The following is an 18,284-nucleotide window of genomic DNA, read 5'->3' as shown; positions in this document are numbered from 1 at the left end:
ATGAATCTGCAGTTTTTAGAGAGTGGGAATCTATGGGGTTATTTATGGCAATTGATCAGGATTTGGGTCAATGCCGATGTTAGTGGGTTTTTTTTTCCTTCCCCATGTTTGTCTGCTTGGGTTAATATTTATATATATATATTTATATATATATATATATATATATATATATTCTTGTTCCTACCCTAGCCTGTAGACCCCCTTAGAGGCCATCATTGTTTTGTTTAAATCTTAGTATGTTTAATTCAATCAGATTTGATCGCTTTTGAGTTGGTTCATTTTATTTATCTTATTGTATAATCTTTATATAAAGAGAATATGAGAAAACATGCAAGAAGCCAGGCCTCACAGATCTGATAGATAATCTAAAGAAATTGAGCCAAAATATTGTATGGCTTTCCATGTATATGATGTAAACATGGTTTTCTTTGTATGATGCGTTGTTTCAATGTATATGTCAATCTACAATAAAGGATCGTTTAAAAAAAAAAAAAAAAAAACAGAGCAGAACACAGGAGTAATGTGTTCCTTCTGAGAAACGTATGTGTGCTGTATAATAGGAATGTGTACTGCAAGGGTTAGTGGGTTCTACAGGTTCCTCAAAACAGTATATACCGTAGAAAATATAAATAAGACAAATTTGTTGGCATATATTGACTAATAAATACCAGGTTTATGGAGGCATGAGTTAAAGTACCAGTATCTCAAACAATGCAACACACCATATGTTTTCAAAAGTTATACAGTAGTTAAAAAATTATTTACATATGTTTGGGAGTGTTCAACTCTTAGTTATGATTAAAACAGCAATCTGCAACACAATGGACACATGCATGTTCTTTTTGGGATATGGCTCGGAGTACAAGTTAAGCTCACAATGTTTAATATATTTGAAGCATCACTACTCTATCCGGCAGCTATTTTACCCCAAGAGAAATGTGCAGTATCAGTATTAGGTAACTATCTTCCTATCTAGACAAGAAAACAAACAGCATAACAAATAAAAACAAGTCTTATTTATTGTATTACAAAAACACATATTGGCAATATTCATTGTTTCATCAATCTTTAAGCCTTCTTAAGTGGAACAAATTGGGGACAAAACTCAGAAATTAGTTAAATTTGAAAGGGTTTGCTAAAAAAAACAAAAAAAACCCTCACATTTTTTGGGAAAAACAAAGTCAAAACAAAAAAATAATAAAAGAATCCTGTGACATAATTCCGCTAACCATATGGAGGCCACGTGTATAATAGAAGACAGGAGATGAACTTCAGTAAGGCCTGTTGCGTTGGTCGCTTCTAAAGTCATTCCTGAAAGATAAAAAAAAAAGACTATCTGAATTCAAAGGGAACAGATTTTCAAAGCTTACTACAGTTAGAACTATTAATCAGGGCTACGGTGAAAGAGCTGTAGGAGTGGCTCAGTGAGTAAAGGCACAGACTCTGAACACTGAAACAGGGGAGTCTGGTTCAAATCCCTGTGTCAGCTCCTTGTGACAGATGGTAACCTCTATGGGGCGGCAAAAATCCTATGTACAGCACAAGAACAATCAGATTCAAGAGAAGTACTGAACTGAACCTCATTGTATACAATTAAGCTGCCAAGTATGAAATATTATGGGGAACAAAATATTTGGTAGCAATTTCATGTCTAGAGTCAATGGCCATCAAAAACTGACAGATTGAAACAATTAAAAAAAGTGTCATTAACGGGACAACTTAAAGCATATTCAATTACCCTTAAAGTAAAGGACTTGTTCGCATCTTGTGAAAAAGGAGAATGTATTGCTTTTTGTCGGTAACACTGTATTTAAACATATCTTTTACAGTACTTATGTTTAGCAGTTTGACTAATGATGGCAGACGTAAACCATTCACCTGGGGCTTTGTGGACTGGCAAACCATTTTACAACCAAAATACTACATAAATAGCATAACTCTTTTCAAAAACATGTTTACCACAAAAATGTTAAGTTAAAAAACATAATAAAAAAAATAATACCTCTAAGCATAAGCAGTCAATGTAAATTGATAGGAAGACAGGGCATAGAGTTAAAATGTGAGAAATTCAATTTTATGGGCATCCTTACCGGCCTCCCATCTTTCCTCCATATCCACCTCTGTCCCCTCCCCTTCCACGTCCTCTGTAGCCTCTATCTCCTCCATAGCCGCCTCTTCCACGATCTATAGCAGCAAGCGCACACACAAAAACAAAAGTTAATTACCCTGCAGTTCAAATGTGTACCAAGATGGTTCTTTTTCTAATTGCGTGCTTGTGCTGGATGCACTTATTGGTTATATTTCCGTTGTTCTAATATTTATTTGCAGGCAATGTATAAACAAAAATATACATGCATACATGTAGTTTTTTTCAGAGAATAAGGGCACAAACATTACTTACATAAAAGATAGCGTCACTTTTATACTTGTTGAGCAGCATTTTACTCAGATGCAATCAAACAAAAAGGTGTTACACTACTTCAAGGAAGTCACAATTCAATAAACTTTTGGGATACAAAAAATGGCTACCACACAACCCTGGTTTAGCCATTTAGTGATGATGCATAAAAAAGGTCTGGGGGAAAAAAAAAAAAAAAAGCTGAGCATATACAAAAAACAAAAACAAACGGGGTGTGGTATGTGCTATTCAAGCTTTCCAGTAAAAAACATCAAACAATAAAAGTAACTTTGGGGTATCCACCAACCTCCACTCGGTCGTGCGTCTTCTGGTCTAGGCTCCCCGCACTGGTTGCATGAATCCCTTCTGGCAAAGTTCACATTACTGCAGGAGCTGAGGAGGCCATCAAGACAGATGTTATAGAACTAAAAAGGAGCAGAAGCAGCAGAACACACGTTTGCAGCTACAGGGAAGAAGAAACTTACGAATTGGTGCAGAGCCAGTCTCCATTCTGTGGCCCACCACTGCCACCTCTGAAAGAGCCACGACCCCCAAAACCACCGCCGCCGCCGCCGCCACCCCCACCCCTGGAACCTGTGGAAAAATTTAATAGTTTAGAGAGACTGGTTGTGAGCAGTTTTACAACGGAAGAAATAGTCTGCTACAACATACTCATAACATATTCAGAAAACAAAGGTGGTTATAAGCACTGCCATGATGTAAACCTAGTAGACATTGTAGTAAAAGTGGAGGTAAGAGTTTAATCATGATTTCTACACCTGAAAGCCGCATATTTGCAAAGTAAAAGAAAATGATCCCACATACAGTAAGTGACATGGATAAAAACCATGAATCTAATGTAAATTGCAGCTACACTTTATTACAAGTGCAATCAGTAAGAAGCTATTAAATAAATAAAAAATTCCGACATCCCTGGAGCCGAAAATAGTGCGGTTAAGCCCTGGAAACTCGCTTGGTTCTCAAAATAAATAAATACATGACGTGCTTCAAATTAAAATATTGGTGCACTTAAAAATCACTAAAATGAATACTCAAGTAAATAACAAGCTAATAACTTGATGAGCATTTTGCCAGGAGAAATCTTAATGTACTCACCACCCCCACGTCTTCCTCCTCCCGCTCCTGGTGCGGACCCACCACCTCTCATGAACTCCGGCCTTCGAGTAGCAAAGGAGACTTTGAGAATATTGCCAAGAAAATCCTTTCCTGCAAAGTGGGCAAGCAAAAGTTGATCTTCAAAGAAGCTGGGAATGCAGCGTAATTATGTAATTCAATTAAAGTTTAGCCACTTATTTTACTTTCTGCTAGAGAACAATTCTCCTTATGTATTTCTATTACTGAAAATATCAACTCCCTTCTGCCAGAAAGTTTTACAGGAAGCAAATCTACTATTTATACATTACCATTTAGAACATGTGTTGACAGTACACACAGCTGCTGCATATCTGCTCTAGCCATGGAACAGCAATATGAAACCTTTATTTGTGGGCCCTGAGGCTTCTTTACAGTGAAGTTTAAAAAGTCTTCTCACCATCAAACCACGCAATAGCAGCTTTGGCTGAGGGAGGATCATCAAACGACACCGTGGCCTCTCCTTTGGACTTGCCAGTCTCTTTGTCTGTGTAAAGATTTATCATCGGTTTGCCCGTCTTCTTGTTAATCTAAAAGGAAACAGATTGTGACAACTCACTCTTAATACCATACCATTGTATTATCGGGATGCTGCTCTAAATAAAAGGAAACAGTGCTGTATTTCATTACAACCCATTCTTCTGCACCAAAAAATACAAAAATAAAGGGGAGGGGGGAGATTCAAATATTAAGTTATCAATTTATTTTCCTGCGTACAATATCAAATACTTTTGCTCTAATTGACATGTATGTTATAAATACAAAGTCATTGTTTTCCCACTTCTAAGCAGAACAAGCAATTTATTACAGTGCCATGTGTTTTTTTATGAATGACAAATCATTAGCCTCTCTTCCACCTATTCTATGAGATGTTATTTTTCTTAGTCCTCCAGCTCTCTGTTTATTACCACCGATTACGAAACCTGTCTGCTTCACGCTTTGGAATTATCGAGGGCAACGAAATCCCATTTTAAGGCTAAAATATTATTAGTTGTCACTTGGATTCATTGGTTACTTTTTTTCCCTTGAGTGGAGAACCGCCATTTTATCCACTTTAAAACTATCTGATGCATCATTCATAAAAACCCTGACATATTGGTTTCATGACTTCAGTGTGCCGCCCTTCTTTTGCAGCACCTATTATCTATGTTAGCTTTTTTACCATTTTAAATTTAGAAGACTCAAAGTCCTGGTTCTGTGCATCAGGTGAAGTAGACAGCCCTGTGCAGCCACTTGCATCCTGCAACAATGATGACTACGCAATGCAGAAAATGCCACACCGCAGCTTTTTCTTCCTTTATGGTAAGAAATAATTGCTACCCAAACATTACAAAAATCTACCTTCATAAAAGGGCTAGTGGAAAGCAAGGCATTAAGACACTGGGTATAACTCACCAGAGCCCAATGAGCTACACAGATTGGGTCTTTTAGTTTATCCCAGTTACACGAGATTTCATTTGAATTTGCCAACACCATTAGCCTGCAGTAGAGCATTGAAATGGAAACCTCTGCTCTTCTAACTTGATCTCTACAGCCAGGCAGCACAGAGCCGATTTCAACGCAGACTTCAGAGACTTATATAAATGGATATACTGAGCTTCTGTGATTGCCTGAAGTCTAGTGATCTCAAAGTCGTGGGAAGACCAGGCCGAGCAATAAATGTTCAATTAATAAACTGTGAGAAACCGGACACCCACCTTAATGTACGTACAGTATTGTGAAGAAATGTTTCAAATATGCACCTTCTGGTTGTCAATGTGAGATACTGCAGAAACATAATTTAGGTTGACACATCGAGTCCAAACAATTACAATTGATTTGACCAATATACCTTTATTATGCCAATCTGCTTGAAGAAGTCCCCCACTTGCTCTGGTGCCACATCCTCACTCAGACCCTGGACAAATATGGTGTTATTGTCAGAGTTGTCCTGATCGCTGTCTGTACAAGAGGGGGAAAAAGAAAACCCAACAAATGTCACACAAGCCAAGGAGATATTATGTACCTTGCAATGACCTCTTAACCCTGCCTGCTCGCTACCTTCACAAAGGCCTGTGACGTTTAAACTTTTAGTCGAGAAAAAAATATGTTTACAAGCAAGAAGGTCACCAGTGACATAAGATCAGCCTGGTATGTGCCTTGATCATGCAGACACACACATTACCAAGCACCACTTTCTTGCTTGCTACAGGAAATAACTGTTTCCCAACAGATGATACATTAATCTTGGAACTGTACATTTTGAAGTCAAATTATTTTGTGTTATAAATTAGGTGTGTATCAATATATTACATATATTTTATATTTAGCCCACAAGTGCTAAAAGCTTTTGCACTGAGGGGATGTCATACATTAAAACCCCAAAGCGGTAGTCTATTCATTCTGACTAGCATAGTGCAGGTGGTACCCACCTTGCTCAGGTTTGCTCCCATAATCTTTAGGACCTATAATAAAGGACAGAAGAAGGGGATTGGGCAGACTAAGTGAAAATAAGTAATGTCAGCTGCTTAGTACCCAACATGTAAACAAAGATGCAAAAAAATAAAATTAAAAAAAAGCTTAAGCACCCAAAATCGTTACAGCTACAACACAAGAAAATCTATTTAATCAAGAAAGAAAAATAAAATACTCTTAAGTTCTTTAGACTTTTTGTCTCCTTGATAACCAAATAAAGCTTCATTTGCCTTCGGATTGTGAATAAGAGGAACAATTAACCCCATTGTTCTGCAAAGCTCTACAGGCTCTTGTGGCACTGAAGGGGTTAACACGGTTTATCAACATACTTTCAGTGGATCCCTTCATGCAACAAACTGGCATGAAAAAGATATACATACTTTTGCAAAAGACCAATTTGTCATCCTCGGGGGGGGGGGGGGGGGAAGGAACAAACAGGAAACGGCAAAGAATTATATGCCAGTAGTTTCCTATGAATTCGGGTTTTAACCTCTTCAGAGCCAAAGGGCATTGCAAATACTTGTGGCTGCTTATTAAACTGAAGGTGTGGCAAGTTAATTAGGTGTAATGGAGGAGGTGTAACTATAGCTCTCCATGTTTGTTAGAGGCAAAATATGCAGAAAAGCCAGGGGGAGGTGAAGGATTACAAGGTAGATCAAGTTAAAAAAAAACAACAAGACAGGAAAACAGGGGGGAAGGGGTGTGGGGGGGGGAAGAGCAGTGCAATAACCAAAAGGTGTTAAACCATTGATAGGATTATGAAATGCGTGCTTAGATGCTACAGTCGTCCTGACGCTTGCAGACACCTCCAAAGTTAATATAGTAAGCAGAGTTGCTTACTGGGTGCCATATTTAGGATTGTGAAACTAGTTTACTGGGAACTGAACAGAAGCAAATCTTTTACCGTACAAACAAATGTTTTTGATCATCTTGAGTGGAAATCCATGAGAACGTATGGCTTGGAGTAGATTCGTAGGGGGAATATGCCTCATCATTGCCACCCCAGAGCAGCATTAAGACTGACACTGGCCCTTTAGATGTTTACAATTTACACACAGATGTAGCAGTGCATATTACTGGCCTGAAACAAGAAGCTGGGGGCTCCTGCTCAATGCGACAGGATTTCCATGGAAACGATCTAGGTTCTGGGCACTTACCACCAAAATTTTTGAAGCCTCCTCGGTCGCCACCGCTGCGGAGGAAAAAGCGGAGACATGATTTTCTTGCCCCCCTTTACCACTCGGGGATGATGAGCTTAGATCCCACAACAAGTTGCCATGATCAGTGCAGTTCCCTCATCGGTTCCCATGTACGGAAAGGAAGTGCCACTTAATGCAGCAGTCCACGGTGTTTCGTAATTGAATGTTAACCCAGCCTCAAAAATAAGATTCCAATATTTAAAAGCCCGCTAGTAAAAAAACAGTGCCCAACACCTACTTTGTAAAGGGTTGTGTAGTTACATAGCATACATACAGTATGTCCACAAGTGAGCCAGTCAAGTAACTTGGGCGCCCCCATGTCTTTGCTCCTTTACATTGTAAAGCGCTCAGGAGCAGCGCCCTCATTACATTGTGTATCTGTTTGCTCTGGTCTGTTCTTACTTTGTATGCCATTCAGTTTATGCAATTGATGTCTCTCTGCACCCCCATTGTACTGCACTGCGGAATATGTTGGCGCTTTACAAATAAAGGATAATAACCTGCAAGAGGGCTTTTAAATACATTACTTTAAAATGAGTTGCAGTGCCTTCTGGTAGTGAAGCACAGCTAAATGGACAATGTAGTCCTGTCTGGTTTGTACAAGATGTATTGGTCATGAGAAACATTACATTTTCAGCAGGCCAGCATTACAAACAAGCCTGAGATCTTGCAGTATAATCTTACAAAAATGTAACAATTCTTCAAATGTAATTTGTTCACATTTAAAGGAGAATTCTGGTGCTTCAAGATAGTGTTCCAAACACCTAATAAAATAAAAACAACATCTTATCCTGACCCAAAATATAAATAAAATGACAGATGAATGTCTTATGTGGCTACTACAGTATTGGGTCTTTTCTTTTATCGCTTTCTGCATTATAAATGAACCATGCGTTATAATGTTAGAATGAACACATCCCATTTCCTGGGTCTCCGTATGCCTTGACATCTTAGCATGGCTGATAACTGCTGTGAAACTAGTGGCTAAGCCAGGGTGTTTTTCAACAAGACATCCCCGGGCATCCCTAAAAGGTTCTGTGCAATTTTCAGGTCATTAAAAATGGCACCAAATACAGAAGAATGTACAATGCACTTGATCTCAGACGCGCTACTAGAGGTGGTTGGGGTTCCACAAAACTTAATAAAGTTATAGGGTTTCTTAACCAAAGAAAAAACCTTTTATATAAGCCACACTGCAACATAATGCCATGCTACGAATCATAATCATGAAGCCATTATGTAAACAAATCATGGTAACTAGTGACCCCAAAAATAAGTAATACTTTATAGAACAGTTTTCTAGATTGAATGCACAAACAAATTAATAAAGGGGATGGATAATCTGACTTCTGAGGAGAGGCTAGCTAAATTAGATTTGTTCACATTAGAAGAGAGAGGCGTGTAAAATGGGATATGATAACTATATACAAATGTATTTGGGATCAATACAAGGAGCTTTCAAAAGAATTATTCATCCATAGGGCAGTACAAATGACACAGGGTCATCCCTTAAGGTTGGAGGAAAGGAGATTTCACCAGCAACAAAGGAAAGGGTTCTTTACAGTAAGGGCAGTTAAAATGTGGAATTCATTACCCATGGAGACTGTGATGGCAGATACAATAGATTTGTTAAAAAATAAGGTTGAACATCTTTTTAGAAAGGAAAGTTATACAGGGATATACCACATAAGTAAACATGGGAAGAATGTTGATGCAGGGAAAAATCGGATTGCCATTACAGGATTCAGGAAGGAATTTAAATTTTCCCTTATGAGACAGCGTTGGATAATGCTGGGGGCGTAAGATTTTCCTCGGGGGAGGGCGAGAGGCGTGGCAGTTGCAGAGCTCCGCGCTCTTCCCCAAGGCATTGAAATGAAATGCCGGGGGATCGCATGAGGCCTCTGCAACTTACCTTACGCGACATCAAAAGACGCTGCGGGGGTCACGTGACCCCCGCAGCGTCATTTGACACTGAAGACAAGGAAAGGAGTGGTCACGAGCATGCAGGGGACCGCAAACTGAATAGTTTGCGCACCCCTGGGATAATGTGTCACAAGAGTATGGAATTTGCCTTCCTCTGGATCAAAATACGGTAAATACAAGTATCTGTCGTCCACATTTAAATGAAGTTGAACTTGATGGACATGTCTTTGACCTCATTTACTATAACTATGTAACCGGGGTAAAAAAAAAATATATACATAAATATATATTTACTGCAGATTAAGCACAACGCATACTAATGTTAGATCATATACAGGAGGGCCCGGGCATGCGGCGGGTTCTGTTCTAATGGCCCGCCGCCAAGCAAAAATCGACGGAAAGCAGAATCGGTGATTTTCAGAGTGTGCGCACGCGCAAACCGGCAATTTCCCCCTCCGGCGCATGCGCACCCTCCGTTCTGCGCACCCTCGGCAACCGTCCGTTCTGCGCATGCGCGACCTCTGACTTCCCTGTTCTGCGCATGCGCAGACATGGCGGCCCCCTTCCCGGTACCGCCGTATCAGCGGATCGCCGAGAAGCGGGGCCCTACTGTATCCCATTACAATAACAAAATCAATAGTTGAAAGCTGAGCTGCTTTGTGTGCGGACTTAAGTCTTGGGGATACATAAAATAAATGAACGCAGCCATGTAACATACATCTACATCTGTTGAAATGGCCAATCTTCAAAAAGATTTTAAAATTATATTTCCTCAAAATACAAAAACAGGCTAGAACAATAAGGTGGAAAAGTTGCTAAAAAACAATGAAGCAGATAGAGTATAGGTGCTGCTCTATTTACTAGGTATTGGTGATTCTTTCTGGATATAACCAACATATACAACTCTGTATATGATATTTGTTCTTCATCATTGTTTAATTCTATTTAGGAGTTCTCTACCAAGCACAATTCAGATGCTTTACACAAACTAATATAAATAAAGTATACATCTACAGTATAACACATTGTAAAAATATGTAATTTACAGAAACAAAGCGGATCTACTACACAAAGTGCATCACCCTTTTCAGATGCAATAGAATTCCAGTTCCTCCTTAAATTGTACTAAACAGACAATTTTCCATATGGATGTAAACATGTAACCACGTACTTGCATCTAAGGCTGCGGACATGGTCTGGCAGACTGTCCCGTGCGGACGCTCCGCGATGAGCCCTGTCATCCTCAATAAGGATGTCTTTAGAAGGGGCTTCCGCGAGCATCCGCAGGCGTGCTGAAGCGCGCTGAATTAGAGCAGACACCTCAAAATGTTTCCGAATGCGCTGGGGCGTTGAAGAGTCAGAGTGAAGACAATGACATCGGCGGCGTGACCTTGACGGTGCGCGAGCCATCGGCGGCGTGACATCATTGCCACGCCTCCCAAGCGCGCATACTGCCTCGCCTGCAAAGCCATTATATCTCTCCGGCTTGAGCAGGCGGGCCTCAGCGCGGAGGAGCGCGGATGGCTGTACCATGTCCGCAGCCTAACGCAGCGGTACGCACATTTTTCTGTTCGCGCTCCGTCTGCTCACCCCCCCCCCCTCACCTGCTGTGGCTTCGGCGGCAACACGTTGCCATTTGACCCCGTATTGTCATGGCGACATCGCCGAACAGCCGGCTGAGAAGGTAAGAGAAGTTACAGCGGCCTCACGCCTCCCCCGGCATTTAATTTAAATGTCTTGGGAAAGAGCGCGGGGCCTCTGTGACAGCGGTGCCCCCCACCCCCATGAAAATCTCATGGCCCCCAGTTTGCGCACCCCTGATCTAACGGAATCAAAAAGGTACGCTAAATAATCAGTTTTGTTTTATAGGTCAGTAACAATTAAAATAGGAGGGGCACACATCCCTTTGATCCAAAAAAGAAAAAAACACAGGCAGACTTTAAATGAGGAATCCACCTCTGGATGCAGGGGTCCACGGAGCCAAAATTAATAGGGTTCAGTGCGAGAGAGATTACCTGCTTCAATCCTGTATTTTAAAAAAATGAAGAAAAAATGCTTGGATTACCTCTTTAAGAGTCCCCTTTCTGTAGGACTGTTGACTTATTTAAGGCTTTAAGAAAGATGGATGGACACGGCTGTTGCCAAAAGTCTTTGCAAGCAGCGCTGTCAATCACAGCTCTGGTCTCTGAAGAAGTGCCCCATAATGCTTTGCTTAAAGCTCTGCAAAGCATTGTGGAGCTCAACTTTGGGAAGCAGCTTGGCTTCCAACGACATTTTCGCAGCAGCCGCAATCTTTCCTAAATCGGCTCTGCGAGTGGCTTTCAACACTGGACAAGTGCAGGTAGATTACATTTTTTCGACCATAATTTAATGCGACAACTGCAAAGAATAGTTGACATTGCAGACCGGTTAGAGTGCACACTCCTGAAATAACCTTTACTTACTCTTGTACGGTATGGAGGAAGATGGGTATTGGACAAATTATAATAGAATCGGGCTGTCAGCAACAGCTAGTACATACAAAGACCGCCTCAGAAGAATGTCACATATCCATACTGCGCAACATTTTTCCCCACAGAACACTAGAAATTTATTATCAGTTTTATCCAAATTATGTATGAGAAGTTATTTCAGACCAAACACAGCGAGACTAATATTGGGGCACATGCAAAACTATATCAAAAACATAATTCGATGTGTTTTCTTGGACAATCTATGTTATCCAATATTAACTCATATTCTTACCACATATTGGATCCTGTGCAGAAAACCTAAACCTGTACGGGACAACTTTGATGAAAGTAAAACAATATGACAAGCCTTTGAAATAGAGAATAAAATAAAAGTACTTTAAAAGACTTAATTTTCTTTACAAAACTTTAACGCATCTGCATTACACATGGTAGAACTCAAACATTCACTGTCCCAACCATCCCATGTGTGTATTCTAAGTGCGTGTGTGTGTTTGTGTATTTTAGGAGCTCGAGAAAGGACCTATGTGGTCTTAAACGTTGCTCAGATCTTATTTTTGTATTCCACTGGTTGAAATTAACACATTAATTCAACACATCAGGGAATACAATTTATTTTCGATTTTTCTAAAAACCTGGAGTGCCGTGGATATCTATTTTGTATGGTTTTGATCCAGAGAGGTGAACCTGGATCGTCCGGCAAGCACACGCTCTTAAGTCTTTTTATTGATTTCACCTATTCTAGGAGTGCTTTCACCATATAGACGTTTTCACACACACAGACTATGTTGTAAAACAAAGCGCTGAACGACTATGTATATTTACAATTGACATACATGTGACTTCACTACAAAAAGTTACGTGCCACCTATGTTTGGCCAGCCTCTGCTGTCCACTAGGCAAACCGGACACAAAATGGCCACATGGGTCAGTGTTTGCTCTGGGAGTCGATGACGTTTCTGTGGTCCATCAGTGACCCAGCAGCCATATTTGCAGTCTGGCGCAATAAAATACTAAAAATCTCTCAGACCCAGGGTGGTCCCCAGACGTTAGGAGACCACACATCAGCTCCAGGGAAACACCAGTGTTCAAGTAGGCTTAAATTTTTTTTAATTCAATTGAATAATTTCAGGCGTTATAGCTGTGTTAACATATTAAAAGCGAAAGCTCCATGGACTATTCCACAGTAACTTAATCTTTAATATGAAACATTTATTTTGTGTGCATTTTTGTTAAATTGATATGCATGTTTAGAGAGTGAAAAAAGTAAAGCTGAACTGGAAATTATACAAAAATAAAATAAAACAAAAACACGATACAGGGATAAATGCACGTACACTCTAGTGATTTACAAATCCAAATGTTCTTTAATAAAATCACTGATCTGCTCTCCTGCTTGAGAATGGTCTCACTTTTGTCAACAGTAGTAGTCTTGGAAAACAAAAGCATGTTATATGAAAATAAAAGACATTTGGAATGATAAATGGTATGCCAATACAGCAATAAGGAGCACACTTCATTGGTGTTGGACCAAAAAGGATTGCTTGCTCACCTCAGTCCCCCCGAAAAGCCTTTTTTGTCCGCGTCATAACTACCACGTTCTCTGCCACCACTGGAGCCTCTGGTATTATCTCCATACCTGCCAGTGTCCCGTCGGTCATCATCTGCAATGGGAGACAAGTCATTAAAAAAAGCAAAACAATTTGACAAACTGCACTAGGCAAAGAACCCTGTGATACTGCACCTAGGAGTGAGGGGGACAAAGAGAGAGGCATGATTTTGAGCCCACTACACAGAGAGACTCAGAACTAGGCTATATTTTGGAAATAACCGAGCAATACCCTGTTGTATTGCTAGGTAATCCAAATTCATAAAGTCTGGTGTGGCCGAAACACCATCATACTACACACTGCAACGTGCTCCCCCTACCACAGTTATACTATGACAGGCCTGCACAACATACGGCCCCTTCCTCCAACCCCCCCCCCCCCCACTTCACCCCCCCCTTTCCTGGTAGGGAAGGAAGGAGCACGCTCCCGCGGAGTGTGACAGCGCTCCCCCCCTCTCCCGCTCTAGCAGTGTAGCGCGACCCAGAGCTTCCGGGGTCTGCTGTTTGAGCGCGCTTCCCTGCCGTCATCTCTGTTGCCTCCGCCGCCATCAGGTAACATGGGGGGGGGGGGGGTAGTTCATCCATGTGGGGTTGGGGGGGGGGGGGGGGGCTGCTGAAATGGGTTGGGGGGGAAAGATGTGAGGTGCAGGGGGGGAGAGAGATGTGAGGTGCAGGGGGGGAGAGAGATGTGAGGTGCAGGGGGGGGGGAAGAGATGTGAGGTGCAGGGGGGAGAGAGATGTGAGGTGCAGGGGGGGGGGGAGATGTGAGGTGCAGGGGGGGGAGAGAGGTGAGGTACAGAGGGGGGTAGAGAGAGCTGAGGTGCAGAGGGGGGGCTAGTTCATCCATGTGGGGTTGGGGGGGGGGGCTGCTGAAATGGGTTGGGGGGGAAAGATGTGAGGTGCAGGGGGGGGGGAGAGAGATGTGAGGTGCAGGGGGGGAGAGAGATGTGAGGTGCAGGGGGGGAGAGAGATGTGAGGTGCAGGGGGGGGGGAAGAGATGTGAGGTGCAGGGGGGAGAGAGATGTGAGGTGCAGGGGGGGGAGATGTGAGGTGCAGGGGGGGGAGAGAGGTGAGGTACAGAGGGGGGTAGAGAGAGCTGAGGTGCAGAGGGGGGGCTAGTTCATCCATGTGGGGTTGGGGGGGGGGGCTGCTGAAATGAGTTGTGGGGGAGAGATGTGAGGTGCAGGGGGGGGGAGAGAGATGTGAGGTGTAGGGGGGGAGAGATGTGAGGTACAGGGGGGAGAGAGATGTGAGGTGCAGGGGGGGAGAGAGATGTGAGGTGCAGGGGGGAGAGAGATGTGAGGTGCAGGGGGGGGAGAGAGATGTGAGGTGCAGGGGGGGGAGAGAGATGTGAGGTGCAGGGGGGGAGAGAGAGATGTGAGGTGCAGGGGGGGGAGATGTGAGGTGCAGGGGTGGAGAGAGGTGAGGTACAGAGGGGGGGAGAGAGAGCTGAGGTGCAGAGGGGGGGGAGAGAGATGTGAGGTGCAGGGGGGGAGAGATGAGCGGTGCAGGGGGGGGAGAGAGATGTGAGGTGCAGGGGGGGAGAGAGATGAGCGGTGCAGGGGGGGGAGAAATGTGTGTGGTGTGCAGGGGGGAGAGAAATGTGTGTGGTGTGCAGGAGAGTATTGTGTGTATGGGTGAGGGGGAGCGATATGGGTATGAGAGATCGATGGGGAGTCTCGCAAAGGTTGATGATGAGGGTTTTTGGGGGAGATATGATGATGATGATGAAGGGTGCTGGGGTAGATATAGGAGGATAATGAGGATGATGATTTTACCCGTGCGGCCCCAAACATTTTTCCTTGGAGCAGTTCGGCCCTTCTCACTGTACAAGTTGTGCAGGCCTGGCCTATGACAAGGGCTCATTCAAGGTTTCTCCAAATGTGTTCTTTTTTTGCCTGCGCAGATATGCTTAATGCATTTACATCTACTGAATCTGTACGAAACCAATACCCAAGTGATACCACTTAGATAGCAAGCCCATGATATATGGATGCTCTTATTTTTATACTCAATTCTAGAGCCCGCGTATTCTTGAATTATTCCAATCTTCCTTAGTCTTAAAGCTGCAGACCAAGACCAAGCAATATCCTGTGTGCTTTAAAAAAAAAATCAGTTCTGTACTATGAGAAAATACTTTTTTTTTTAACTCTAAATGATATTTTTTATGCATTATAATGTAACAAGTATTTTTGTTTCTATAGCAACCATTTACAAAGTCACATCCCCTTCCTCCTGAATCAGGATCCGGCACACCCCTTTTTGAGCCCTGCCCTCTCTAGAAATGTAACAATTGTATCTAGTGACTGCCTGGTCACATGATGTTCCCCACAGAACTTTGCATCTAGGATCCTCTTCTGCTCCACTGACAGCCATTTAGTGAACCCAAGCCGAATTTTCGCTGATCACAGGAGAACGGATCCATCTGCAATTTAGCTAATTACTTATTGTGTGGATTGTATTGATGCACACATAAAAGGGAAAAAATTATACTCGCACTACAGAGACCATTCCTTGTGCAATTGCAGAGGAAGGTAATGAGATCATGATTGGTTTGAACCTTGGGAGGAATGGCTGTAGCTGTCTTTCTGTGATTGGGAAGTCTGTTGGTGCCCGTAGCCGGAGTGGTCGTATGATCCATGCTGCTGTTGCCCAAAGCCTCGTCGCTGTTTTTGGCCACTTCCAGACAAGTTGTAGGAATCGGGCTGCTCCCTGCTGTTACTGGACTGGCTATCACTGGCTGAGACTCTGCTGTTGTGACGAGTAGTTCATCCGTGACAAAACTATATATTTTAGCAAGAACAGACCTTTACAAGACTGATGCAGACTAATATTTACTACAAATGAAAAATAATTTCACAGTAATTTATTTTGTAACGTTTGCTTTAACCCCTCACTGCCAGAAGGCTCAGCAGGTGCATTGAAGGTGCATATTTAACCCATTTCTCAGTGACAGAGCAATGCATTGCTGACTCCTCTGCCAGATTAGGGTTCAACTATTGAAGACAAGAGAGACACTACACCCATTTACCTACAAAATTCCTCGAGACACCAGGTAAGGAGAGAAAACAAAAAATTAAGAGTAAAAAAAATATAACAAGAAAATCCCCAATACAAATCAAATGTAGGGAAGAAACCTGTATGCATCAGAAATTAAAAGCTCTGGGGTTCAGCTAGTTCATTTCTACCTCAAGAAAGGAGAAAATTTAAAACAATTTACCGTAATTTTCTTTTCCTGGAAACATGGCAGTGGGCACCATTGGGTTAATCCCTTCTCACTCTAGGTAGGACAGGAAATAGACTTTTGCAGGTAGGCCATATAAGGCCCCTCCCTCTACCTGCACCTTAGTCTTAGGATTCTCCCATAGCTGAAAAATATAACTGATAGGCATTAGACATACATAGGGCGGGTAACTATGTGCCCACTGCCATGGTTCCAGGAAAAGAAAATTACGGTAACTTGTTTTAAATTTTCTCCTTTCCTGATCACCCTGGCAGTGGGCACCTTTGGGACATACCCAAGCAGTGACAATTTTAGGGAGGGATACATCAGAAATAAACACCACCAGTTAATGCCTTTATCAGTTTGACCTTTATTAATACACTTTACTTCACTACAGACCAAAGCTTGCGTCAGCTGATGATTGTACGTCTAGTCTGTAGTATTTCAAGAATGTATTGCATGAGGACCAGACTGCCGCTTTGCATATCTGTCCTGGTGTAGCATGGGCTTTAAATGCCCATGATGTAGACATGGCCCTTGTAGAATGAGCTTTAATATTCAAAGGTTTATATTGTCCTTTGTTTTCATAAGCTTTTTAAATACAAGACACTATCCACTGAGAAATTGTTGTCTTTGATGCTGCTTGACCTTTCTTTGGTCCCTCTGGTATGATGAATAGTCTGTCTGACTTTCTGATATCTCGCATCCTTTCTATGTACACTTTTAGACATCTTACCACATCTAATTTATGTAGTCTTTCTTCTTTCTTATTCTTTGGTTCTGGACAGAATGACGGAATCACAATTTCTTGATTCATATGGAACCGTGATACAACCTTTGGCAGGAATTGATGCACTGGTCTGAGAACTGTCTTGTCTTGATGTATGACTAGGAATGGTTCCTTGGCTGATAGAGCCTGTAGTTCTCCCACTCTCCTTGCTGAGGTGATTGCTATCAAAAACGCCATCTTCCATGATAACCATTTTAAGCCTATCTCCTGTATAGGTTCAAATGGAGCTACCGTTAGTACATCCAATACTAGAGACAAGTCCCATGTCGGTACTCTGTTCTTGATTTGAGGTCTTAATCTTTTAACTGCCTGCAAGAACCTGATGATTAATCTTTCCATTGCCAGATTTCTTTCCAATAAGGCTGATAGCTCATTGAAAGTACAGTTTTCTGCACTAAGACTGAGACCTTTCTCAAATCCCTTTTGCAGGAACTCTACTATTGACACAATTCTAGGTGAAAGGAAATTTTGTTTTTCTTTTTCACACCAATCGCGAAAGCAAAGCCAGATTCTATGGTATACTTTTGATGTGGATCCTTTTCTCGCGTGTAAAAGGGTCTGGATTGTTTTGTCTGAACAACCTTTCAGTCTCAATGTTTCCCACTCAATCGTCATGCCGTCAAGGCCCATTGTTTGGCGTTCGGATGACATATTGTCCCCTGTCGCATCAGTCCTTTGCGATCTGGTATGTGCCATGGTGTATATACTGCCATATTTACCAAGTGTGTGAACCAAAGCCTTCTTGGCCAGTATGGTGCTACGAATATCACCTCTGCTTGGTCTTCCTTGATTTTCCTGATTGCGGAATTAGGGGAATTGGAGGGAACAGGTATGCCAACTTGAAGTCCCATTTGAAACTGAGAGCATCTGTACTTTGTGCGCTTGGATGAAAACTGTCTGGCACAGTAGTTCCTTACCTTGCGGCTCTGATGTGTCGCCATGAGATCTATGTCTGGCTGACCCCATCGCTCTACCAGTTCTTGAAACACCTGTGGGTCTAATGCCCATTCTCCTGGGTGTATGATGTTGCGACTTAGAAAGTCTGCTGTGACATTTTCCAGTCCT

The 18,284-nt window shown here is 42.2% G+C and overlaps 1 protein-coding gene across 1 annotated transcript in view; it reads right to left on the bottom strand.

Moving 5' to 3' along the window:
* Positions 1-994: 994 nt before the first annotated feature.
* The window catches only part of TAF15 (TATA-box binding protein associated factor 15), a 31,198-nt gene continuing 13,908 nt past the window's right edge, over positions 995-18,284 (bottom strand). Inside the window, exons 5-14 of the mRNA XM_075589865.1 lie at positions 13,150-13,261; positions 7,162-7,196; positions 5,962-5,994; positions 5,382-5,491; positions 3,951-4,080; positions 3,515-3,625; positions 2,884-2,992; positions 2,706-2,791; positions 2,091-2,184; positions 995-1,311 (exon numbers count right to left, since the gene is read on the bottom strand). Of these exons, the coding sequence (XP_075445980.1) occupies positions 1,272-1,311; positions 2,091-2,184; positions 2,706-2,791; positions 2,884-2,992; positions 3,515-3,625; positions 3,951-4,080; positions 5,382-5,491; positions 5,962-5,994; positions 7,162-7,196; positions 13,150-13,261 (860 nt within the window). The 3' untranslated portion in view covers positions 995-1,271. The remainder of the gene's footprint in view (positions 1,312-2,090; positions 2,185-2,705; positions 2,792-2,883; positions 2,993-3,514; positions 3,626-3,950; positions 4,081-5,381; positions 5,492-5,961; positions 5,995-7,161; positions 7,197-13,149; positions 13,262-18,284) is intronic.

The sequence above is a fragment of the Ascaphus truei genome, chromosome 3, assembly GCF_040206685.1.
Source record: "Ascaphus truei isolate aAscTru1 chromosome 3, aAscTru1.hap1, whole genome shotgun sequence".
Lineage (NCBI taxonomy): Eukaryota > Metazoa > Chordata > Amphibia > Anura > Ascaphidae > Ascaphus > Ascaphus truei.
Note: the sequence above shows the minus strand (reverse complement) of the source record. Positions and strands in the feature narration are given on the sequence as shown.